At 41.8% G+C, this 27011-nt stretch overlaps 1 protein-coding gene across 19 annotated transcripts in view; it reads right to left on the bottom strand.

The window, feature by feature from the left end:
- Nucleotides 1-27011, bottom strand: part of GPHN (gephyrin) — a 527119-nt gene that overhangs the window by 201496 nt on the left and 298612 nt on the right. For 12 of the 19 annotated variants that reach the window (XM_089778535.1, XM_075927415.2, XM_075927409.2 and 9 more), the window contains 3 exons: nt 14567-14839; nt 13160-13267; nt 6242-6376 (listed from right to left, as the gene is read on the bottom strand). In XM_089778535.1, coding sequence (XP_089634661.1) covers nt 6242-6376; nt 13160-13267; nt 14567-14839 — 516 coding nt within the window. The remainder of the gene's footprint in view (nt 1-6241; nt 6377-13159; nt 13268-14566; nt 14840-27011) is intronic. The other 7 variants (XM_075927413.2, XM_075927416.2, XM_075927419.2 and 4 more) reach the window with 1 other exon arrangement.

Below are 27011 nucleotides of genomic sequence, written 5' to 3' on the forward strand. Positions count from 1 at the left end.
GGACAGCAACTGCTGGCAGGCCTGGATCTGGAACGTCAGTCTGGTCAGAGTCTATCCCGTTAAGGGCTACGGGGTTGGGGGAGAGGAGAGGAGTTTTCCTGGTTTGGCCCAGAGTGGCCACCAGGGGAAACGGAGAAGGGCTGGAGGCCAGCTAATTCGAATTAAGTGTCTACACAGCACTTATTTCGAATTAGCTATTTCGAATTTGGCATTACTCCTCATAGAATCAGGTTTACCAAATTTGAATTAAGCACTCCGCTATTTCGAATTAAATTCGAAATAGCGGTTTGCATGTATAGATGCAATTAAATTAAATTTAATAATTTCGAATTAACTTTGCAGTGTAGACATACCCTAACAGACTAACTCAGCTACCCAGTGAAGCTATAGGAAATATACTTTCTCTACTTTTACTCAGGGAATATAAACTTTAATTATTATGTAATGTGCTAGAAAAGAAAAGTGATAAGGACAACAACGTTTTTATTAAGCTTAATAAGAAAGTTCCCTTGAAGGAAAGGGAATGGATAGCCATCAGTAATGGGACAGTAATGTAATTAGTTGGCAAAAATACAAGAGGGGAAGTAGGTGGAGCTGCAAACTGTGTAAAGACTGGATTATCTGGAATCTAAACATTTCTGGACGATTATTAGGACATGATTATTAGAAAATGAGGCTTCATTCAAAACTGGCTTGCTCATCTTACCTTACAAAGTGGTGAATTCATTGGATTGTTCTTTTTATACCTACTAAAAGTGAAAGCTGTTGTTGACTACTACAAATTGGAGAGAACACATTACCTAACATCAGTGTACAAATATATTTGATTCAAGGTCCTAAGATGAAAGAGAATGTAATTAACAAGAAAAGAAGGGATTGAAGAAAACATAAATCTTTTAAAATAAAATGTGAACATTGCCCAGAAGGAAGCAAGACACAGATTAGCATAATTTGTTGGGGAAGCCACCATGCCTTACTAATCTCTAGAGTTTTTTGAGGAGGTCAACAAGCATGTGTACAAGGGGAATCTAGTGGATATAGTATACTTAGATTTCCAGAAAGCCTTTGAAAAGGTCCCTCACTACAGGCTCTTAAGTAAAGTTAGATGTCATGGGATATGAGCAAAAGTCCACCCATGGATTGATAACTGGTTAAAAGACAGGAAACAATGGGAATAAATGGTCAGTTTTCAGAATGGAGAGAAGTAACTAGTGGTGTTCCCCAAGGGTCTGTACTGGGACCAATCCTATTTAACCTATATATAAATGATCAGGAGAAAGGGGTAAACAGTGAGGTAGCAAAATTTGCAGATGATACTAAATTGCTCAAGAAAGTTAAGACCAAAGCAGACTGTGAAGAGTTTCAAAAGGATCTCACAAAACTAGGCGACTGGACAACAAAACGGCAAATGAATTTTAATGTTGCAGATGCAAAGTAATGCACATTGGAAAAAGAAAAGAGAATGTTAGGAATAATTTAAAAAGGTATAGAGAATAAGACAGAGAATATCTGCCTCTATATACATCTATGGTACACTGAATACAGATTTAGTGACATCTTAAAAAATATATATATTGGCACTGGAAAAGGTCCAGAAAAGGGCAACAAAATGATTAGGGGTTTGAAATGGGTGCCATCTGGAGATTAAAAAGACCAGGACTTTTCTGCTTGGAAAAGAGGCGAGTAAGGGAGGATATGATAGAGGTCTATAAAATTATGACAGGTATGGAAAAATGAATAAGGAAAAGTTATTTACTTGTTTCCATAACATAAGAACTAGGGGGTCACCAAATAAAATTAATAGGTAGGAGGTTTAAAACAAAAGGAAGTTTTTCTTCATGCAGTGCACAAACAAACTTGTGGAACTCCTTGCCAAAGTATGTCGTGAAGATCAGGACTTTAACAGGGGTCAAAAAAGAACTAGATAAGTTAATGGAGGTTATATCCATCAATAATTATTAGCTAAAATGGGTAGGAATGATGTCAGGGGCTGGAAATGGATGATAGGAGAGGGATCACTTGATGATTACCTGTTTCTGTTCACTCACTCTGGGGCATCTGGCATTGGCCACCGTCAGAAGACAGATACTGGGCTACACAGACCATTGATTTGACTCAGTATGGCCATTCTTATGTTAAGATAGGAAAAAATGTGCTCATCTCAAAAACTAGTTTTTTTGGATTCTTGATGATTGAATACATTATTCAGTATTCATAACTTGTTTATTGAATACAAGAGCAAAAAAAATAATGAATTTGATGATCACATAAGAAAGATGCATTTGATACCATTGCTGTTGCTGGGCTGCATTTAGAATGATAATTTAAAACTCCTTTTCCCTGACTTCTTGGGGCTCTTCAGCATCTACTTTGTGTTTCTAACACAAAAACGGAAAAACATGAAATACTGATCATGCAAGTAGAAAAAGTAAAAGGGAAAAGATTTGAACTTGAAAGCAAAGTTGCTATATTCTGTACAGATAAGAGCATAAAACTCACTGTGCCCCAAAATCAGCAGCTTAAGGAAGTGATTTAAGCTTTTGCCGTGTATATGCTCTTCGAAATTATAGATGGTAGATTAGAATCTATGAGATGTTGCAGGTGAAGAAACAGAGGAAAAACTAAAGGAATGAAAAACAATACTGACAAGTAATTCAAGATCATTGGTTAAAATAAATTATCCAATAATGGCTGCAAGTAGTCTCACAGGAAAAAATAATTCTTACTTAATGCTATTGCTTCGTCATATGAAAAGAATATTGTGTCTTAAGTTGTAAGTTGGTCAAAATGCCATCCAAGAACATAGAGATTATTATGATAAAGAGAACTTACTCAGCCAGTGAACGCAAAATGAAAAATTTGAGAAGCTGTATTAGTATTATCACTCTAAACTTTTAAGATATGGACATTCAGAACACAATTTAAACCTCATGAAGTAAGAAGAAACATCTAACACAGGTTCACAGTACATTACAAAACAGTTCAAAAATTCCTTTGTACCATCATAAGATTCTCAGTTGGCTGTTTGAAAAAAGAAGATTGATACCAGAGTTTGACAATTTTTTGGTAAAATTGTTGGAAATATTGACTCAACATGTACAATCAACTACTATAATTATGTAGAAATTTGCATGAAGCCCAAAGGAGTTTGTTCAAAACATAGTTTTCATTTTACACAAGAGATTATATAGGGACACACTATAATCTTATGAGTAACCAAAGGAAGTTTTAGGGGGCCTTGTCTTAGTATAAGATGATAACACTTCACCTGTAGTCTCAGTGAAAATCCAAATTGATTAACAACCAAGAACTAGACTAACATAGGGACAAAGATTTAGGGAAGTATGGGAGCTTTTGATGACGGTTTTAAAATAAATATGTGGAGCTCATTCAATCTATACTTAGTGCTGGATTGGAGGCACATTTTCAGAAAATGAGAAATTGCAAAAACTGAGAACATTTTTAATTTTAAAAATATTTATTTTTGAAGTATGTCTGACCACGTTATACAAGCATATACACTTTTTCAAAATAAGCTTATGAAAGGTTATACGCTTTTCCTTTTCCAACTAACCAACCAGGACTGTCAACAACATTACCCCATAATCCTAACATACCTTTCAAAACCCATTACTTCAGAGATTGCCTCTATATTAATCCATTATAGTTGCTATTATAATTGCTGAAGCTTGGTTCTTGATTGAGATGATCACATGATCTTTTGCTAGAACAGCTCAGTAAAGAGTTATTGAGACTCTGGTATGCAGGATAAAAATATACTTTTAAAGGGTATAATAAACAAGACTGGAGTTTGTAGTTAATAAAGAAATATATTACTCCCCACTCTTGGGGCAACTGTTTTCTATTTTAAATCAGAACTCCCATCAACATGTCAGGTGTGTAATTATGTGGGGTGTGAGTTGACTTCTGCTAAGATTTCTCTGTTTCACACTGCTATCCATGTATGTATGTGTTTATGATTCTCCATAATCTAAGAGAACTTCAAAAACAGGAATATAAAATGATACATATGTTAAACACTTGCAGATTAAAATAAACACATTCTAACAAATCAGATACATGTTACACATTAGAACCTATTGTTAACCCCACTAATGGGTGAGTCAGGAGCTCCCATATCAGCTCCAGTGAAATCTGCATGCTTGTTGCATAACGAGAAATCTACGCTTCAAAAGGTCATAATAATGAAAGTAGCAAGATACCAAGAAACACGAATAATCCCTAGAGAATAGGTAAGAACCATATAGTCTATTATATTCGGTACCCACCGATTTCTTGAAAATTTAGCATGATTCAAAAGAAGACTGGACATTTATATTGATAACAAGAATAGTTTGAAATTTTATGGTAAGGAATAAAAAACCCCTCCAAAAGCTTTGTATGGGAAATAAAAAATCATGTTTTTTAATCCAACCTCTAAATAATGGGGATTAAGAAATAGGTTTCCCTTTGGGCAAATTATTCCCAAACTGTTTATTACTGTGTTTTCTTGAACACTCCTTTGAAGCAGCTTGAACTGGTCACTACTGGAAATACAATACAGGAATAATTGGACCAATGATCTGATCTGGCACAGCAATTCTTATGTTCTAGAAAGTGCTCAATGATTTAGCCTGTCTCGAAAATACACTTGAATTTCTAGTAAGAAATGACAATTAAACATGGACTAAATTAAAGTAGTGGTCCTTTTTTGATGGGGATTTATTCCAACAAATTCCATATGGAAAAACCTGAATCTCATCATTTGATTCATATTTCCCTCTATATTTCTTATATAAACCTTTATCCCAGGAAGACTGTTTAATCGTGTGGATTTCGTTTCAGATCTGGCATACTGTGTTCGTTTCTTTTGCCATATATTCTTTTAACTACTTAGATTTCATTGGGAAGCTCTCATTAATATAACAATTTCTCTTTAGGCCTTTTATTAGCCCCTTGTGCTCTGTGTGTTTGTGTATGCGAGTGTGAACATCCCTGCTTCACAATCTTCTCTAAAGGTACAAAGTGTGAGAATTGGGTCCACACAGTTTCCCTCTCCTATCTTGTGCATTGCTCCTCTGTCCTGGATATTACCATGTAATACCCTTCCAGGCTTTACTTTAATAAGATCATCTTATAAGTGACAATTCATTCTGGAAACCAAATAGTCAAGCAAAGCTGAAGGTTTCACTGAACTTAGTTTTAAGAGCAATGAACTGCATAGCAAAGTCTACCATATTCTGCCTCCAAAATTCTATTACAGTTTATAAAATGTCAAACATGTTAACTCAAGACATGAATGGCTATAGGAATTGTCCAATTTGCTGGAATTGTCAGACATCTGCAGTCATTTTAGCAACAAGAATAATTTCCAAGAATCATTATCGATTAGATGAAAAGTATCATTACTATTTGCCATTTGCTACACATCAATTAATGTGTTTGTAATCAGGTACATCAAAAAAAGAACTTTGTGGTATGAACAACACTAGCTGAACATAAATGGAGAACTCTCTGGCAGAAAGCAATCATGATCATTACTGGCCTTACAACCAGTCCATTCCTTTAGGGTCCAAAGCACTGTTTTTAAAGTCTAATACAAATCACACATAAACAGAGTTCACTTGAATAAATTAAATCAAGGAATAATCTGCAAGAATTGAATAATACCCCCAAAAGGTTGGCATTAAAACTTTCTTTCTAGTCAAATTGGAGTTGTTTTTCAAATATCAGGCAGCAAGTATCCAAGTTAAAACAAAACAAGTTGGCTTGAAAGTGTTTTCAATTTATCTGTATTATACTGGGGCAAAGAGCTGCCCCAGCCCAGGCTAGAAATGTGCACACATGCTTTTGCTGAAAGTACTCTGTTAGTTTAATCCTGCTACTCAGTGGAAGAGTCATCTGTACTATTCAGGAAGTGAACAGAGAATTGTAAAGGGTTAACATTCTCATGCTTATGATCAATATTGCAGTAGGTAAGAAGACAAATGTTTTCATGTACGTAATACGCTTCCCTGTTGGCCAATAGAAGCTGCAGCAATGGTTCAATACAAGAGTTGCAAAATCACAATAAGATGTTTAGTAACCTATTGCTGTAAAACTATGTAACAATACACGTAAGACTGTACTACACTATTTTTCATTCATTTGTCATTTACAACAATGTAAATTTGCATGCACGCCTACCTTCAACAGTGGATTACACACCCAACAGTGTGAGATGGCAAGGCATTGTACTTACTTTTGGTGTTGGACAGGATGCAGTAGAGAGACGAGAAGTGGCCTGGGCACGAGGAGATTCTGAAGGGGTAGTACTGAGGGAGGCTGTGTCTCGTGGGAGCACCTGAACACCACGAGAAATGATGGAGTCTGGAATCTGAACAGGACAAGAGATGCAGTCAACAATCCAAAATATATTATACTTCAAAATGACTCAAAATCTTACATATGAATCCAAAACTGCTTGAAATACCCCATCTCTCTTCACCCAATCTTCTTCAGAATTCCATTCTGCAAGCGATAGCGCTCCCCCTTTGGTAGTTCCAAAACAATCCATCAGCAAATACAAGGTCAGATTCTAATTGCAGATGCACAGAACATACCACAATTTGTCTTGAAAAATCCACAATTGCATTTAGATACACAATATAAACAAATAAACAAACAACCAATTCAACGTGGGAGGGAACTAAAACGGTCAGAGGACTGGCAAAAGATATGGAACTTTTTGCCTCCAGGACTAAGGTTCAAGTCCAACAAAAGCCAATATTGACCAAAATATTACCGCCACACTATGGTTCTTTCATGGCCTGTCTAAAAGGAGTTAGACTCCTACTTCAGTTCCTAGTGGACTGCTGTCCTAATCATGAAACCAATACCACACATAGCATTAATTGATACCTCTGATGACAATCTAAGAAGAGAAGTCAAGGACTGAATACATATTCTTTCTTATTCCATTCAGTGAAGCTATTGTTTCTTCTTAAAAAAATAAGTTAATTTTGTGTTGATGAAAGATGCTGAGTTTATAGCTCTGGAACCTGAAGTCCTATATTAATCCAGACAGATTCAGCAACGGCAGCCGCACAACAGATTTATTTTTGCTGTGCCTTGGTCTTTTGTTTTCCATATGCCATTTTATCTTCTCAATGAACATTTCACATTCTAATGGATCAAGCCAGTATCCTGTTTTCAATTTCCAAAAGAATAATCACCAGTTTCCACTAGCCAGTGTACAAGACCTATGATTAACCAAAGGCCAACATGAAGATGCTTTCATGGTGGACACAGGTGAGAGCAAGGGATAAAGCCTTGTTGAGAAGTCACATCTCTACCTGCAAGACCTGTGAAAGAGGTGGGTACTGGAAAGCTTAGCAAGATGCTGGCATCTGGATCCTACTCAAATATGTTTTTAATTAGCTTCTGGAGACTAGAGGATGCAAGGAAGCCATGTATATCTCCTTCATAGCAGTTCTTGACATAAAAGTCATGAGTTTGGAGGAAGAGTGGAAGCAGAGCAGGGTTAGGCCAGAGGAACAGAAACAGATGGACTGGGGGCAAGAAGGGCCTGGCCAGGGTATTCTTATTGTCCTGATGATTTTACACCTAAAATGGAAGATACAGGCCACTGAAATAGGAGCATAATTTGGATAGCCCTGAAGCTTATCTTAGCCTGAACAATGGACCTTAATAGGGGAGGCATAAACTGCCTCCTCTTAGTCCCTGTGCAGATTCATAAACCTAGATCTCTCTGCTCCTCAGGCTTACCATGTTCTTGATAACCTGCTTGACTGTTGCAAGGATAGGGAGTTGTTCATGAATGTATCCCTTCTCTCCTTTCCTGCTTTCTGTAAAGGAAAAGTTTTCTCCTACTCTGCCCTTCCACCAGCCATCTTGCATCTTCATGGATGAGTTTTTTTGTTTATGCATCTCTGCTACTCTCCTCCTTTCCTAGCAACCTGGATATTAAATATATGAATTTGTGTATGGTGTGATGGTCCCCCAGCTTCATTCTTAGTGTCCTATAATGATCAGCTTGAGTGCCTTCTTTTCTGTTGCTCATAATTTTCCCAGTCATCAGGGTGAAATTGAGATAATTCTGGACAGTTTCACTGCTGAATTTAGCATTATGAATTGGTGAAACTGACCAATTGAGTTAATTTCATTTTGCTGGCATTTGAGAAAGCTATAAGCAGCTAAAGATGCACTGGAACCATCTATCTGCACACTGAGAAAGACATTAATGCATCTATTCATATTCAGAAGATTATTGTCACAGCCCAAATGACAAGAAATCTAATTAAAAATACCAAATAAAATAGATTCAGTGTAAACTGATGTCTGCGGACCCACAATTCAGGGAAAGCTTTCCCATTAGAAAGAAGTGGAGTAGTGAGTTTTTCAAACCCTAAGGTAGGAAAAAGGCCAGTGGGCCCAGGAACTACTTTTCATTGTCCTCAAAACCATTTTTAGATCATTTCTTAGACACACACTTTTTGGAAAGAGATGTTATTTGTAATTAAAAACCAGATTGCCAAATGTGCAAATAGTCTACATAGCAATCATATGGACATTACTAAACAAATTGCCTGAAAAGTTAAAGATACATCACCTCTCTGATAGTGATACAATCTTGATAATCAGATGTATGGGATCAAAGAGTAAGCAATAATTTGTTAAGGAAATATATTAATGGCAGAGGGAACAAAACACTACAACACAATGTAGTTGAAATGCTAAATAAAACCCAGGATGCCTCAGAGGAATTTTGTGATTGTGGGACACTTTAATATCCTAAATTTTGCTTAGAATGCTTGTTAGAGAGGAAACGTTTGTTAAAGGGTCATATTGGAAGGTGAACTGTCAAGCTAGAGGAAGATTACTAGTCGAGTTCCTCAGGGACTGGGATTGGCTTTGAGCCCCTTCTTATTTCACATTTTCATTCATGATCTTGGCCCAAAAAATGAGTCTACACTAATGAAATCTGCAGATGGCACAAAGTTGGGAGGTAGTTCCAATATTGTGGACGACTAGAGTTATAGAAGAAGCTTTGCATGACCTTGAAAAACTAGAAAAAAATGGGATGAAATATAATAATGCAAAGTGCATGGTCAAGGACTAACAACAAGAATTACTGGTGTAAGATGGGGACACAGTTGGAAGCAACACAGGAGAAGAAAGACTTGGCGTATTGGTCTGTCACAGGAGAATTATGAGTTGCAAATGTGATGCAGTCATGAAAAAGGCCTAATGTGATCCTATGATGAGGTATTTCCAGTAGAGATAGGGAGGTATTATTACTATTATACAAATCACTGCTGAGACCTCATTTGGAATACCATGTGCAGTTCTGGTCTCCCATGTTTAAAAGAGATGAATTAAGATTGTGTGGCAGGGTAACCCCACTTGTGGGTCCCAGTACCTTGCTCAGTCCTTTCTCAGGCAGTCTCAATCCTGCGCTATTAGCCCTTGGTAGGGTTCAAGCTCTGGTCCCTCAGCCACATAGGCACTGGGGCCAGTGCCCCGGGGTCAGCCTGGGCTGCAAGAACAGTCCTTTCCAGTTTCCAGCTGGACTCTCAGGCTGCCAGGAGAAGGAGGGCCTTAAACCCCTATTTGGGGCTCCTCACCCCCACTTTGCTATCTCTGGCAATGTTGATGTTACCTGTCTTAGTCTGCTCTGGTCTCCTCACTCCACATCCTCTCTCTCTCTCTCCCACTCCCTGCAAGGAGGGCTTCCTTTAAAAGGCTCCATGGCAGCCTCGGGTGAGATCAGCTGGCTCTGACTGATTTACAGCCGCCGTTTCCTTTGCTCCTGATTGACCAGGGCTGTTGCTGCCTTAGAGCTGACTTTCTCTCTATCTGCTGTAGTCCTCCAACCTGACCCTGTCACAATTGGAACAGGTACAGAAGCAGGCTACTGTGATTGCTTTCTAGAAATACATCAGAGTGACAAAGACCAGGGAGAGAGAGCAGTTATTTAAGTTAAGAGCCAATGCTGGCACAAGAACAAATGGACACAAACTGGCTATCAATCAGTATAGGCTTGAAATTAGATGAAGGTTTCTAACTATCAGAGAAGTGAAATTCTGGAACAGCCTTCCAAGGGGAATAGTGAGGGCAGGAAACCTAATGTGTTTCAAGACTAGGCTTGATAAACTTATGGCAGAGATGGAAAAATGAGATTGCTTACCATGGCAGATGGGCCCATCTACAACTGTTGTTAGCAAATATCTCCAAAAGCTGGAGATAGGACACTAGTTGGGGAAAGCTCTCAGTTACTACAGAGAATTATTTCCTGAGTGGCTGAGTAGTGGGTCTTGCCCATGCTTAGGGTCTAATTGAGCACCATATACAGTGTCAGTAAGGAATTTTCCACCATGCCAAACTGACAGACACTGGTAAGTTATTGCCTTCCTCTGCAGTGTGGGGCCTGGCTCACTTACTGGTTTGAACTTGAGTACATTGTGGATTCTCTGTAATTTGATGTCTTTAAATCAAGATTTGAAGACTTCAGTAACTCAGCCAGAGGTTGTGGGTCTATTACAGGAGAGGATAGGTGATGTTCTGTGGATTGCCATGTGTAGGAAGTCAGACTTGAGGATCACGATAGCCCCTTCTGCCCTTAAGATCTATGAATCTACATGCTATTACTTTAGTTACTCTGTCTTCTCCATCCTGACCCATTTTGTTTCTCTCATTTCTTATCATTAGAGTCCAAAATCACTGGGACATATATGTTTGCACAGCACCTAGTAACAATAGGATACTGATCTTGTTAGCCTCTAGCACTACTGCAATATAATGTTAACTAATACTAAATTATTCTTTATTATTATTACTATTATTTATGTGGCATCCAAATTATGCAGGATACTTTACAGATGTAGAATAAGGCCCCTGCTCCAAAAATCATATAATTAACTGAAAATATTGCAGCAAAATATAGTCAAAGTAGTAGAGGAAAGAAGAAAACAATTGACAAAGGGACACAGAGAGAAAGAAGGAATATATGCCATGCCAGAAATTAAATGCTGAAGTGGAAGATATGAGGAAGGTATAGAAAAAATACTTGTGAAAGGGAATATGAGGGGATGAAAATGAAATAGTAGTGGTGTGGGTAAGTAGAAAATGAGATGCTGGGCAGTGGAAAGGTTTTGAAATTGTGGTGGTGAATTATTGTACTGAAGAATTATTTTGAGAGAAAGGGAAATTAAAAATAAATTCAACTGCAATAGTATGGAGAGTCAAAATTGGTTAATTGTGAAAGAGTAGAAAAGAATTTAAGTGAAGCACTGTGAAATGATTAATTGGAGAGTGGTTCTCCCCCTAGTTGGGGGAAAACTCTACCCTTTTCCCTTATCCTTTCTCTCTCTTTCTTCTCCTTTCCATGCATTCATCACTATCCATCATTTTATTATGTAATTTTATTCTGAAGGACATCTTTTTGTCTGACATCACCTTTTCTGGAAGTAGTTTTATAGCTATCTTCTTACAATATCTCTTGTGAATTTCAAGATCAAAGAACCACGCGAAGACAAAAGAGGGAAAAAGGCAAAAGCAAAAAGCTCTTGAGCCTCTTTCCTCTAAGATGATCTGAGGCGAGACTGACAATACTAGGAAGTATTTGTCAAGTACATAAACTACTGAGGGCAATTGTCATGACTGTCCAAAATGAACAACAAAAGAGAAGAAGCATTTTGTAGACACAAAAGATGAAAGATATACACACTAAAAAAAAGTTCTTATAAAATAGCCAATTCCTCTCCTGACCCATGAAGATCAAATTAAGGGAGATTGGGAGATGATGACATCATGAGAGCTTAAAATAAAATAACCCAAAACTCTAGGTCTAAGATTAGGTGACAATTTGTTAGTGTATTGCGGAGAGAGGCTGAATTCATTGTTTTAATAATAATGAAGTATGTAAACTAGGGATAAGAATTATATAGATGCCTACTACAGTAGCATGAAGTAGAGGTGTCAGTACCCATAAAAGTTCATACATTGAACATAGGAATCATCATCTGCTGGGTCCTTTCCTCATTTCATAAATTACTTTTTTAAAATGTGTCATGTAATCTTTGAAATACACACACATGATTTTGATTACATTTGTCTCAGGGGAAACAAATAAAAAACTGAAAAACTAAGTGCAACACTGGGCAGCCTCTGCCAACAGAGCTAATGATAATCATATTCAGAGAATTTTTCCCAATAAGCAGCAGCTTGCTGTTTAATGAGGTATGAGCAGGTCTCTCCTGGTCCAAGTCTCTCCAAATAATTGTTTTTCTTTGGTTTTGCTAATCTGTAGCTATGGACACAATACATTATATTTTTCTGATGCCCATATTAGTTCATTCTTTAAATCTAGACTGAAAATTCTGGGGGTAAGAAAAACTGTAAATGATACTGCTAGACTCTTAACTATGGCCCTGCTAACTAAATTGTCAGACCAGTCAAATATCATAAATGGATTTGTCGTGTTACATCTTTCTTCACTTTTGCCTGTTGTTCATTGAAATTCGACAATATCTATAATAAAAGTCCTTTTTAGTCTGAATATTTTTTATCCTGCCCCTACGTAGTGGGAAATTCTGACTCTAAACAGAAAACATCAGAATTTAATAAAAACTATAAATGATTAAAGCATAAACAAACAAAATATGAACGGCTAATAATAATGACAAACTCATTTGTCATCATATACTCATCAATGAAAAAAAAATATTTAAAGAAGTAATACAACTTGATGGGAAAAAAGCCACCAAAGTTCTAAGACTCTAAAGCAATAATTTTAAGGGATTATTTTAATTAGATTGGATAATTTATTAAATATATGTGATGATGAAATAGACACAGGTTTCATAGCAATGAACATCTTGGCATCCAGATGATGACACTCATTGACACAACCCACAATATCTTAATCCTCAATTGAATATTTTTTTAAATTTTGGCTATAGTTCAGATCTTATTAAACTCTGTGTCCCTGACAGAATAGGCTCAGTGGTTTTTCATATATTTATTTTTTTTTTAAAGCACCACTGTATGTCTGCTAGAATAAAACAAACATCACCTTCTCTTTACAGGCTAGGAGAGGAGGCAGGCAGTATACTTGCAGATACTATTAATGCAAAAGCCTCTTGTAGGTGTGTCTTACCGGTTCTCCTGCACTGCCTGCTGCGTGATGGGAATAACAGATGAGACCCGGGATGGGCTGTTCACCTTTTGCCATGATAACAGCAGAACTGGTGTAGGATGGATGCTTCTAATGTACAATACATAACAGCTATGAATACAGTGACAGGAAAACATGAAACTATACAAGCAAAATGACTGAGAGGGAACAAGTGTGAATAAAGGTGGGACACTGAAATGCCAAATGCTTAGAAACTTATATGAGCACAGTCAGTTTAGATCTCAGGTATTTTCCACCCTTAAAATACTGCACTAAATACTTAAGCCTTTGACCATTTCAAAAGAACTAGTTGATTTAATTAGATATTACATTTAAATTAATGTAACAAATTAACAAGAATAGCAACTTGCTGTTGATTAGTTATATCACTTTTTGTCCTATTCCTGCAAACCTGTATGTAATCAAGATTTTTGGTTCATGAGAAAATTATGTTAGATTGGAGATACCATGGAAACATTCATCATTCCTTAGCTTCATCTTTTGGGAGCAGGAATGCTGCTATTGTATTTAAAAAAAAAAGTGGTATAATGTTATTTTAAGTAAATCAAAAAGACAGTAACTGCAAAACAGCAGCTTAGTTGTAGGATTGATAAACTTAAATAACCTTTTGCAAGCCTCTAGGAAAGCACAAACCTTAAATATGTATAAATTGAAGGCATGACACAAGGGTAAAAGATACAATGCTGCAACTAAAACAATATTATTGATGTGGAAAAACAAAATTATAGAGAAAATAGCATTTAACTAGTTTTTGTATATTGAAATAATACATTTTTCAAAGTACTATTTGAACAAATTATTGCAAATCATTTTTCTTTTACACTCCAAATTTTCTAATTCTAGACTTGATAACATTTGCCTAATCAAACTGGCTATTTGCTGAAGCAGAATTCCACGTCACTATGCCCCCAGAATACAGATGTATATGGGGAGACCACCAGTAGCCTGGGTAGATTAGCAGCTATTCTACTACCTTCCTGCCATATTTTTCTATCTGTTTCGGAAAAATCAATATTGTCCTTTTAAACAGAATGTTGTGAGAGCAGGAAATGAAGCAACACTGACTGGAGGTAATACAGTCAGGGAGAACAGATGTTTGAGTAAAAAAACCAAACCAAACCCAGAACTTCAGAAAATGGTATTGTAAAGTCCACATACTCATTAAGATTATAGCCAGGTATGATTGCTGTTATAACTACCGAAACAAGGCTTGCATATTGTTGTGGAGCTGGATGGTACTGATTTCTAGACAATGTATTTTAAATGGATTTCAAATCCATCCAAACATACTCAAATGCAACTGGATGTTGATAGAAAGTACCTGAGATAGAAACCTAAGTGCCCCTTATGCATATGACCCAGACTCACCTTAGCTGCTATGGCTGCAGCAGTTATATGTGAAGAGGAACTGTCCTCTGTTGAGGCAACTCCACTATCCTTCTTCTCTTCCTCCTCTTCCTCGCACTGTACACCTTTGTCTTCTGTCTGTTTGTGTGGGCTGGTGGTTGGAGGAGGAGAAAGAGGAGGTGGTGGTGAAGGTAGGTCTTCAAGTTCGTCGTGTACCTCCTTTACTTTTACTATGGCATCCCGCAAAAGATCAATGGCATGAGGTAGGGCTGGCAGTATAAACTGAAAACATTCCTATGTACAAAAAGAGAAATGAAAATGAAAAGTTATCTGCAAAGGAAAATAGGGATTTGAGACTTCACCGTCATTAAGGAGTATTCGGGGTTTGTATCAGATTTTCCATCTGACAACAAAATAACACTCAGTTGTTGATGAGAGGAGAAATAAGCCAAAATCTAATAGATTAATTCAAGGTGAATTTGGTGCTATATAGTATTATTATTCATAAACAAGAATACAAAGTTGTACAACAGTTAAAGCCGCAAAAAATTAACCAACCAATATTACAAACATAAATATCTAGGAAAGCAACAGTTAAGTCCCATTGTACACCATCCAGTAACCAAACTACAACAGTATGCACAATAGAATGCACAATCATTGGTCAAACTATAGAACACATATCACAAATACCCTGTTTAATCAGGCATTCAAAAACAAAACAGCCTTTATCCTACTCCTGTGATGACTTTACACTCTTACTCTTCCCATTTTGTTCCTGTCATACATTAAGAAGGATTCTTCAACCCTTATTCACACCATTAGGGGTTTCCATAACCATGCTTTTATATGATAAGACACATTAGTTTTTATTTCTGGACTTTTCCTATGGGCTGGTAGAATAACAAACTATCATTAATGTCATCATAATTTCATATAACTCAGAATAATTTTACAGCTACCATATAAAATGTATCCAACCTCCCTTTGTTCTTTTTTTTGCTAAAAGATTGCAAGAAGTTTCCATTCTATGGATGGAGAAATTGAAAAACTGCAGAGACCCTGTAACTATACTTCTTGTACCTGTAATACCAGTCATAAGTGTGATACATTTCCACAACCCATATACAAACATTGCCAATTTATCAGGAATATTTTAATAACATTTAAAACAATCTCATAGCCATAGATCCACAGGATAAGTGCTATGGCTCAAGCTTTGGAACAGTCTCTAGGAGGAACCCTTTCAGGGTATGTCTACACTAGAGTTTTTTCTGGAAAAACAGACTATTTTCTGAAAAAAATTTGAATTACGTCCACACTGCAATCGCGTTCTTTCGAAAGAAAATCAAAAGAACAGAAGGGTTTTTCTGACATTGGTAATCCTCATTTTTCGAGGAGGAAGCCTTTTTCCGAAAGAGCTCTTTCGGAAAAAGGCGTGTGTGGATGGGGAAGAGGGAGTTCTTTCAAAAGAGGAAAGAGGAAAAAGCGCAGGTGCCCTGGTGGCCACTCCATCCATAGTAATCACAGCTTAAATGTGAGATAGTGTCCACTCAGTGTGGATGCTATCTTTCGAAAAAGCAGATCGCTTTTTTGACGCGCTTTGGCGTCTGGGTGTTCTCTTTCGGAAGAAATTATTCCAGAAGATTTCTTCCTGAAAAGCTTCTTCTGAAAGAAGCCTGCAATCTAGACATAGCCTCAATGTGCCAGGCCCCCAGTTCTCCTCCAGGTTAAGCCATGTGGCTTCACTACTGCATTAGACTGTATCTCTTGGCCTTTAGCATACCTGCTTCACACCATAACCTCTGTTCAACATGTCCAATTAAGACAGATTCCTGGTACAGACTGGTACACTCTTCGGGGATTAATGCACTTGAGCAAGCATTTGCAATGATGCTCAAACAGCTTTGTCAAAACAGTAGGGTTTATTAGTGAACTGGAACACAGCATAGGAAGTCATTAGGTTAGCACAGAAAACCGACAGTTAAAGCATAGACCATTCTGGTTTAACCATCCAAGATGTAATGAATTCCATCATTTAAGGTGTGTGTGTCTGAGGGTTGGTCTACACTACATAATTAGTTTAGTATAATTACATTGCTTACCAATGTGGAAAATCCATCTCCTGAATGATGTACTTATACTGACCACAACTGTCTATGTAGGCAGTTCTTCATATGAAGAAGTGGGCTGTACCCACGAAAGCTCATATCATCATCTACATGTTTTGTTAGTCTTTAAGATGCTGTTAGAGTACTTGTTGTTTTTTATGCTTTTTATGTAGATAAGTCTCCTGATGACATAGTTACTGCCTTTCATGGAGTGGGAGTTACTAAGCAAACAGAAGAGCTCTTTCCTATCAGATTCGAGAGTTTTTACCTGACACACTACAGTGGCACAGCTGCATGGGTGCAGTTGTGCTGATGTAAATCTGAAGTATAGACATGCTCCTAGCTTGACCTCCTCAGTCAGATTACAGGTGAGAACCCTAACTCTTTCTAGCAGCCAGCTCTGATCACTTCACACCTCCTACATTTTTGTTTTCAAGCTGGGGAATGTTGGTCAACTTCCCTGATGAAAGGTGAGGAAATCTACATCTTCCCAGTTGCTAGGTGTCATTGTTCTGACTTCGTATTCTCAGAAATTCCATTGATATGGGGATTAAGGACCAGATAACTATATTACATCCATTTCTTAGGCTTTGTCTACACTACAAAATCGAATCAACTTAAATTACACTGATGTACTGAAGTTTCATAGGGGTAGCCTTATTAGTCTGGATAAACTTAAAAAACAACAAATAGTCTTGCAGCACCTTAGAGACTAACAAAAAAAATTAGATAGTATCTGTAATGAACCTCCCCATGCTTTATGAAATGGACTTATGAACACAAACATGCATAACTTAAAGATGCTTTGCTCAAATTGCTTCATTTAACCTATCGATCTTAATGTCTTAATCTACTGGGTCTGTATACCTTATTTTGGTGTATGTATCTTTCTTGTGTGTAAAATTAGACATATGAAGTATGGAATGGTGTCCTAGCACTGCACTGTAGAACAGACTGAGGGTTGGGCCCAGTTGGCTGAAAGTGCCCCTCTCCCACGGCCTTGCCGGGCATACTCACAAGTGAGCCTGAGTATAAAAAGCCCTGAGGTAGCTCACTTGGAGCTGGCCATAGAGGGAGAAGGACCTGCTGAGCAAGCTCCAGAGCCAGAGGAGCAGACATAGTCCGACCCGACGCAGCAGCCACTGCAACCTCAGCAGCAAGCTCAGCTGCAGTGACAGCCATGGCCAAGGAGGCAGTTTGGAGGGACGGTGTGGGGCAGTAGGAAGAAATCTAGGGCGGGGCATAAAACCCTGAGTACTCAGCATATTGCGGTGGGATCCCCACTGAATAAGCAGTGATGAGAACCAATTTCAATAGGGTCCCCCTCCCCCTTCACCTTCCCACCTCTGCAGTGTTTGAGGACAAAGATAGTTTCCTTTGGGCCTGTGGACTAGGCCTTAGGGCAGTATTTTTCCCCAGTAGGGGGAAGAGTTACTGTGGACTAGGCCTCAGGGCCGTATTTACCCAGTACAGAGGGAAGTGCTGAGGTGGTTTCGGTCTCTAGACCATATTATCCCCTATAGAGGGGACTGCTAATTGGGACTCAGGTTTCTGATCTTCATTAACCCCTATCGAGGGGACTGTCAGCTGGACTCCGGCTTCTGAGCATTATTAAGTCCGATAGAGGGGGCCGCTATTTGGGGCTCTGGCGGACAGGCAGTAGATACCATGGGAGCAAAAGGGAGCTAAGACTTGGACTTCAGCCATTGGACCGTATGGACACTGATAAATAGGCCCGTGGGAGGCTTTGCCTGTGGGATCCCACTTGAGGGGAGCCCACCCATCGACAAATGATTTATGTTTTTTAAATGTGTAAATAAAAGCTATCAAGAGTGTTTCCAAGGCTGGGAGCCCTCAGTGTATGAACAATCATATGCAAATAGCCTTTTCTCCTTATGTCTTAGCAGTGGTTGATCTTAGGAAGTCACATGACCTCCCTAACCAGTAGGAGGGCCAGGTAACTTCCCATGAAAGAAGGGAATCTTAGCAGGTCTTTGTCTGGCACACCCATGGGAATGAACCAAAGGCTCCAGGGAAAAGGAGACTTAAAAAGAGACTCCTACTCTGTTTGGAAGGCTTAGCTGGAAAAGGAACAGTTTTAGGGTGAGTTTGTAATAAGTTTGTACTGAGGATTTAGTGTTAGAATTAGCTCAGGGTTTTCTATTACTTTTGATTTGTAATATATTTTGCTCTGCTTGTTCTCACTTATAACCACTTACATCCTTCTGCTTGTACTTAATGAAATCACTTATTTACCTATCAATTCCAGGGTAAATAATTGTTACGTGGGGAGCAATCTGTGTGTACATTCCCACTTTCATTGTTAAAGGGGGCTTACCTAAATAATTATTTTGATCCCATTTGGGGGATCCCATTTGGTATCCCAGAAAGCTGAGCCCTAGACTTCATTTCCCTTAGATCTGAAGAGATTCAGTGTCTGTGCTGCTTCTCCAAGAGGGAGGGGGTATTGATCTCAGCTTGGTGCATTGGCTGGGGGAGACCACTCAAGCTGGCCCAGCAAGACTGGGCATGAGAAGCCCCAGAAAGCAGGAAGGTGAGTGGCAATAGCCTTGTCAGCACTCTGGGAAGCTCCTCCAAGCAGCCTTCTGTGACCGCTCCCCATCACAGTATCATGAGCGTTCATGGGCACAACGCACTTCTTCAGATGAATGGAGTTAAGGAGTCCAGGGGACAAATAAATAGCAGAGAAAAAGAGGGTACAGGGAGGGAAAGAAAAGGAAAAAATATTTTGTCACATGGTAAATGAGGCTGATGGAGTGGGTTCTAAGTTCTCTAAATACCCGGTGCTTGGCTTTTTATGTCATTAGAGTGTGGAATGTAGTGGGCCATCCAGTTAAGGTGTTTGTTTAAACCTCTATTGCAGATGTCTGCCACAACAATAAAACTGCTATTTCATGTCCACACTACGTTCTTTGTGTTGCTAGTATGCATCCACAGTAGTAGCACTTGCATCAATACAGAGAGCAGTGAACAGAGTGAGTAAGAGTGGGCTCTGCCCTGGCAGCTGATATAGAACATTGTTATAAGACTACCTGTGAAAATGTGTACTGTTTTATCGCAGATGAGGGGCAGGAAGTGATGACATGCATTATGGATCTCCAAAGCTCCAAGAGAATTAGATGGAGTTTGCCTCCTTAAGAGACCATTGTGCTGTATAGTGTGCTGAACGAGGTGTGCCCCCCCAGCCGATGAAGGATGTATTGGTAGTTACTGTTAATGTCAGTATACTTTGGAAGGGAACTCCGATGAAAACATTGCTGGGTCTTGTCCACCATTATAAGGATGTTTTGATTCCGTCTGGTATGAACAGCTGTTTGATTATAGAATGAAAGTATGGACTATATGCAGTTCTAAGCCAGGTCTGGAGAGGCCTCATGTGAAACCAGGCATGTTGAACTACAAAAGGTAGTCTGTCCCTGCCATGTGCCATAACAACTGTAGGCAGAATCTGGCAGTTGTCTGTGGGTGGTTGTGTGTGGTAATATAAAGTTTGAGAGTGAGAGAAATTGGTGTTGAGGATGCTATCATTCCTGTGTGCAGTCGAGGTGAGTGCTGATAAACTCAAGCTGCTGAGTTGGAATTAGTGTGCATTTCAGGGGGCTGAGTTGCAGAACGAGATTGGTAAAATGGTTGATGGTACAGATGACTGCTTCTGTGGTCCATTTGTAAGTGGAACCCTTCAGGAGGCAGTCATCTAAGAAGGGGAATATGATGATTCATCACTTGTGGAGATGTGCTGCAACAACTGAGAGAACTTTGGAGAAGACTTAGGGGGTAACAGAAAGGCCAAAAGGGAGAACCTTGTATTGGAAGTGGTGGTTGCAAATTACGAAACAAAGAAATACTCTGTGGGAGTAATGTATGCTGATATGAAAATATGCACTTTGGAGGTCAAAGGTCAATAGCCAGTCTCCTTTCTCTAATGCCAGGGTTATGGTAGTAAGGAAAACAATGAAATGTGGTGTGTGAATAGATCTGTTCAGCTTGTGTAGATCCAAGATGGCCCACCATCCTCCTATTTTTTTCATCATGAGAAAATAGCATTAGTAAAACCCACTCTGCTTCTATTGTTGTGGCATGTACTCTATTGCCCCTAGTAACAGGAGGCGGTTTATTTCCTGCATAAGGGCAGCCTCATGAGATGTGTCCCTTAAGAGAAACAGGGAGGAGGGCTGGGAAGGCGGGACAGAAAGAAAGAGAAGGCAGTAGCCCTTTTGCACAATCTCTAGCACCCATTTGCCTAATGTGATGGTGGCTCAAAATGAATAGAAGGGTATGAGGAGGTCTCCAAATGGGGAGAAGGTGATAGTATGAGGCAGTGGAGAATTTGGGGCTATCTACAACCAATCATTCAAATGTTTGCCTGGATGTCAATGGCTGAGAACTGGATGACTGCTTTGGCAGCACCTACTCTGAAGCTGTTTGCATCTCTGGTTGCAATGTCTTTGAGGTTGCACAGAAGGCATGGTGTGGAAAGGTGTGACGGCGCGATGGGGTTCCCCCGTCTCCTGCACCCCGAAATGGCACAAACAGACTGCACCAGCCAGTGTAATAGAGGAAGTTTATTGCCTCTCCAGGATACAGCACAGCATAGATGTAATCTGGTCACAGAGCTGGGCTAGGATGCCTCAGGCCCCCTTGAGATGGGGGAGACTGGGCCCCTAAACTCCAGTCCCTTTCCCTAGGCTGTCTCCTCCATGCTTCCAGCCAGCAACCCACTAACTCTCTTCCAGCCCTGCCCCCCAGCCAGGGCAGCATTCCACCTTCCTTTGTTCCTCTCCATGGGGGGGTGTCTGGCCACTGGTTTGCATAGTGACTCATCCTGTTTTGCTGGGTCGTGGTACCCACGGCAGCCAGTGGGGGTTACCCCAGAGCCAGCAGCATAGAAACCAGCCAGGTACCCCCACTACGTCACAAAAGGCTGGTTAAATACCCTGCCCTTTTTTTTCTTATTCGCAGGCACGTAAATCCCAAGGGTTTTCAGTGCATCCCTGGAGTCTTTGAATATGTGGAGCACAGCATCAGTGGAGGCAGCAAAAAGCTTGGAGCCATCAAAGGGCAAATCCTCCACCATGCTCTGGATTTCCTTGGGGAAGCCTGACGAGTGGAGCCAAGAGGCCTGATGCATGACCACTACCATGGCGTGTGGCAGTATCCACAAAGTCTAATGCAGCCTGCAAAGCCTTTCTGGCAATAAGGGATTCCTCATTAAACACTGGCTTTGTATTGTTCTTTCTTTTTGTTTGACAGGTGATCAATAAAGGTTGAACAAATGGGCAAAAATATTCTGAGTGTATTTTGTCAGCAAGGTGGCATAGTTGGCAATTCATAGCTGTAGGATGGCTGATGAGTAGACCTTTATGACAAATAAATCAAGCCGTTTCCAATCGTTGTCATAGGGGGTGATATGAGCTGCATTTAGTTTGCCTGTCTGAATCACTGCATTGACCTCTAAGAAATTTGGGGTGGGATGTGTGAAGAGAATATCAGCTCTTTGCGATGTGACAGTATTTTTTTGCCCCATAGCATACATGAGGGATGGTGACAGGGATTTCCCAGATGGTTTTAGTAGGGTTCATTAATGGCATTCATTGGTAGTGCCAACTTAGCAGCAGGAGAGGCTTATGCTGAGTCTCTGGTAATTGTTCCAGAGAGATGTTTAGGGAATCAGCGACCCACTTACAGAGCTTCTAGAAGGCTTTAAAATAATCCTCCAAAGTGTGAGGGGTAGGCAGAATAGTATCATCTGGGAAAGAACATGAAATATGTGCCAGTACAGGGGAGTTGGTTTCTTCAAACTCTTCTATGATGTCTGTGCGCTCCTCTGGATCCAGCACTGAGGGGAGGGGGGTAAAAAGGGCTGGTGACCCTGTAGATCTTGGCACTGGAGTTGGTTGTTGATATGGCTGGGTATAGCGGCTTCCCGCTCGCCACAGCGCCACCTGCCGCCGAGTTGGGGAATTAGCACTGCTGGCAGGTGGCCGGATCCCTTTCAGGACACTGCCCTCCGGCAATGTCCACAACAGCCTGAGCTTCCCCCCCCCCTTCCGGGGGAGATTGGGTTTATGATAGGCCGGTAGGCCTTCAGGAGACGGCTCCTCTGCCTCCTGCACAGTGGGAGACGTGCCTGCCTCCCTGCGTTACCACGCCTTACAAATAGTCCAGGTGGGCGAGTCTCTTCCCGGCCTTCCTTCAGGTCCAGGCCCAGAGGTAATCGTTCGCGCGCCCAGCCTTGCTTCAGGTCCGGGCCGTAGAGGAATAAGTCCACCCCTTTCTCAGTCTCTTATTCTACAGTTCTGGGCAGGGAAACGGTTCTAGTCCTGCCCCTTTAAGAGTCCCCGCCCGATGCACGGACAGTCCCAAACGCCCCTAAGGAAGCCCCGCGCTCACGAGCAGGGCAGGCAACAAATACAGTCTACAAGGCCCGGCTCCCGAGCCGGGCGGGCCAACCGATATCCAGCCAAACCCAGGCCCTAGCTCCGGGCGGGCAGCAAGCGGCGGCCAGGCCCTAAGGCAAGGCGAGGTTGCAGACAAACACCAGTCTGTAGACGCTCCTCACCCAGGAACGGGGCTGGTATGGCACCTGTAGCAGCGGTGAGGGGGAGACTGCCACCCAGTAAGGGGGTGGCGGGGGGGGGGGGGGCGCAGGCCCTCCCGCCTCACTGTGCCCCGGCCCAGGGGCCCTGAATGCAGCCGTGCAGCTGCGACTAGCTCAGCAGGGCTCCGGCCCGTAACTTGCTGGCCACGGGCCGCTCTCGGCCGGGCTACCCCTGGGCCACTTCTCGTCTCCCCCTTCCCAGGTACCTGTAGCTCCAGCAGGTCCATCAGGAAGTCGAGGCGCTGTCGTCCCCGCAGTGTCCAGCCAGCCCGATCCAGGGTCAAGGGGTTGGCGCTCGGCAGAGTCCCACACGCTCGTCTGGCCCGGCGCTCCAGTACCCATCGGGGGTCCAGCTGGTCCACCAGGTCCTGCCCGTCCTCCAGGTCCATGGGAGGTTCTGCTGGAAGGCTTGGCCAGGCCTCAGTAGCCCAGGCCAGGAAGCCCTGGCCGGCCTCCGGGGAAGCAGCTGAGGGCAGCCTAGCCCAGGTCTTAGCCTCCCCAGGCAGGAGCTCCAGACAAGCCTCCAGCTCCTTCAGAGGCTGGGCCCTGACTGAGCTCCCTGGCAGCCTTCTTATAGTCCTAGCCCCGCCCTTTGACTTCCAGTCAGGTGAGGGGGCGGGGCTAGGCTGGGCCCAAAATGGCTCCCGGAGGGGTTCCTCCGCCTCCGGCTCAGTGGGGGACCACTCTACCCCCCTACACTGGGCTTGCTGCGCCCTATATAAACCCCAGGGATCATAATATGGCCAATTAGATGGCATGGGTAAAGGCAGGGGTATCCATGGGGGGGAGCGGAGGGGATACAGACCTCACCACAGGTACAGATACAGACCTCACAGGTGCCTTCTCCCCTCCCTCCAGGGACTGCCAGACAGCCAGGCTGGGGAGGCGAGGTAATTGTGTAGGGCTCTGCTGGAGGGAATTACTCCAGTCCTGCCACACTGGAGGATGTTGGACTCGGTGAGGAAAGATGTGGTGTTTTCATCCCCTGTGACATTTTATCTTCCTCATCACTGGAGACTGGAGGAGCTGAGTCAGCTGGTGTTGTGGGTAGGCTAAATTGTGTGGCAGTAGGAGTGCCGTTATTGCCGAAAAGAGGTGTACCAAGTGTCAAGGTTACCAGCAAGTCTGTGTGGCTGGTGCAATGCTGCAGTGCTGGAAAGATCATTACCAGCGTAGGTGGAAAAAAAACGCTGAGCAACCAGCTGTGCACCGACAGTGCTGAATGCTTGCTAGTATGCAGGGGTGCAGTAGGTGGTGGCATTGAGTTGTTTGATGCTGAGGTTTTCTGCATCTTTGCTGGTGCCAACAGAAGTGTCTTACTTTTGGTATGCATGCCTGCCTTAGAGCTCGCTCGTACAGGGTCTTTTGTTCCTCAGGATGTAACTAGGGATGATCTTTTAGTTTATTTTTTTGGCGCTGGAGAGAGCTTTTTTGAAGGGGAGTTACTCAGAGAGGTGTGAGAGAGCTACCTGGAGACCACAGTAGGAGCAAGGTCTCTTGAGCTCAACTTGAAGCTGCTGTTGGAGAGGGTTGCTGTGTCATTGTATATTCTGGGTCTGAAGCCAAGTGGATAGATTTCTCCATGAGGAGCAACCTCAGTTGCAACTCTTCAGCCTTTCTGGTTCTTTTTGCAGTGGGGGCACTTTTGAGGTATGTGCACCTGACTTACACAGTGGATACACTGAGAATGTCTGTTGGAGACCAGGTTGGAAAGTCTGTACATCAGACAATGTTTAAAGCCCAGGGAACTAGGCATGGCTGGGAGGCCAGAATAGCAGTTTAAGCAGGGAATGGATTTTTTTTAAAGGGGAGGGGGGAGAAGAAAGTTGTCTGAATGGGAAAACTAATACTAAGAAGGTAATGGTAACAGGTAAAAGAAGACTCTGAGAGCACTGCTGAATTCCGACCAAAGCCAAAGGCAGTAGAGAAGGAACTAAGGGGATGGTTGGCTGCGCATGTGAGATAGCAGCTCTATATGGCAAATGCTGGTCATCCTGTATGTGCAGTCCGCGATCACAAATCTCTGCTTAGAGGCGCAGGGGTAACAGCCATCTAAAATGGAGTACCCACAGGGACATTCCTTGAAGAAGAGGGCAGTTGCCTGCACTTATAAACCCTGCTTTGTTTCTTATATAGATCTTGTTGCAGTGGTGGATCCAAGAGGAGGATGGGCTGTTGAGATCTAAAGTACTTTCTTGAAGGTGCTGGAGCAGAGGCCCAGGGACTAAGGAGTGGCCCTAGAATCCCTCAGGCCTTGGATTTATGTATTCATCTGTTCTGAGAAGAGTGAATTTCCCTTAAAAGCAAGATTCTGAATGGACTGTTGAACCTCTGGTGGTAAGCCTGAAGACTGGAGCTAAAAGTACCTTCACATGACTACCACCAATGACATAGTTCTAGCAGTTGTATCAGCTGTATCCAGGGCAAATTGGAGGGGGCTATAGTCTTTCCTTCCTCCAGGTGAGCAGTGAATTCCTCTCTAGACTCCTGAGGGGAGCAAGTCCTTGAATTTAGACACTTGAGTCTCAGATGCTTAGGGGAGCTGACAGTGACACCAGGCCCCTGAGCAAGGTATGTGTGTGTGTGAAGGGGGAGGGGAGGGGGAGAGGGAGACACAGTTCCACACTACCAGAAGGGGCAGGTCTTCAGGCAGCCAACACCGCCCTCCTCAGCTCTTAGAACCGCCTGGAGTGCACCACGCAGCACTCCAGAGGTGAATCAAAGGGCCTGGAACTTGCGACTAGGAGTCTCAGGCCCTTTAGAATCACTGGGACCTGGGGCAGTTGCCCTCTTTTCACCACCATGTCGGCAGGCCTGCAGATGCTATAATCATACTACCCAAGTAATGTTTACTGGTTGGAGATGTGGACCTGTAATCCATCAGACCAATAATTTTTATACCAAATTGGTCCATTTTTGGAGGGGGGAGGGGGGGAACACCCTGTAGCCCTTGCCTGGTTTTTTTAGGGGAGTGTTGTTTTGGGTTTTTTTTTTTTTTTTGGTAGGTTGCTGTGACCACAAGGGATCCACAAGGGTGGGTGGGAATATAGATACTAAAACCCTTTGGCAGAGGCAAAGTACTTTTTTGTCTGCTCTTTTGGAAGTGGGCTCAGGAAGGATGGAATCTGCCATAAGGATGTCTGACTAGACCCATAACAGACTCACAGGCTGTGTCTATACTGGCCACATAACCCGTAATAGCTATGGAAATGAGAGAAGTCAGAATAGGGAAATGCGCGGGGGATTTAAATATCCCCCGCGGGATTTAAATAAACATGGCCGCCGCTTTTTTCCGGCTTGGGGAAAAGCCGGAAAAGAGCGTCCAGACTGGCGCGATCCTCCGGAATAAAGCCCTATTCCGGAGGATCTCTTATTCCTACTTGCAAGGTTGGTGGCATTACCAGAAAGTGCCATCAGGTTTCCAGCTGCAGTGAATGCCTTTGAGATGAATAGCACCATGAACTCCCTTGCACTAAGATTTTCCCCTCCCCAAGTGTCAGTGATTGGTCTTGCACCAGACTCAATGGCACCTGTAAGCATGGAAAAGTTGATGCTGCTGCTTGTGGGGCAGAGGCAAAGGAGTGGGCTGATTCAGGTCACACACCACTGCATTCCATGTATTTGTCCTTTCTTGGAGCTGGGGAACAACTTATCTTTGACCATAGCCTTTTGTGATTCTTCCTTGGCACTAATAAAGGGGAACAATGCCGAGAGACACATGCTGCCAGAGATGAAC

The sequence above is a fragment of the Pelodiscus sinensis genome, chromosome 5 (genome assembly GCF_052426305.1).
Source record: "Pelodiscus sinensis isolate ZL-2025 chromosome 5, ASM5242630v1, whole genome shotgun sequence".
Lineage (NCBI taxonomy): Eukaryota > Metazoa > Chordata > Testudines > Trionychidae > Pelodiscus > Pelodiscus sinensis.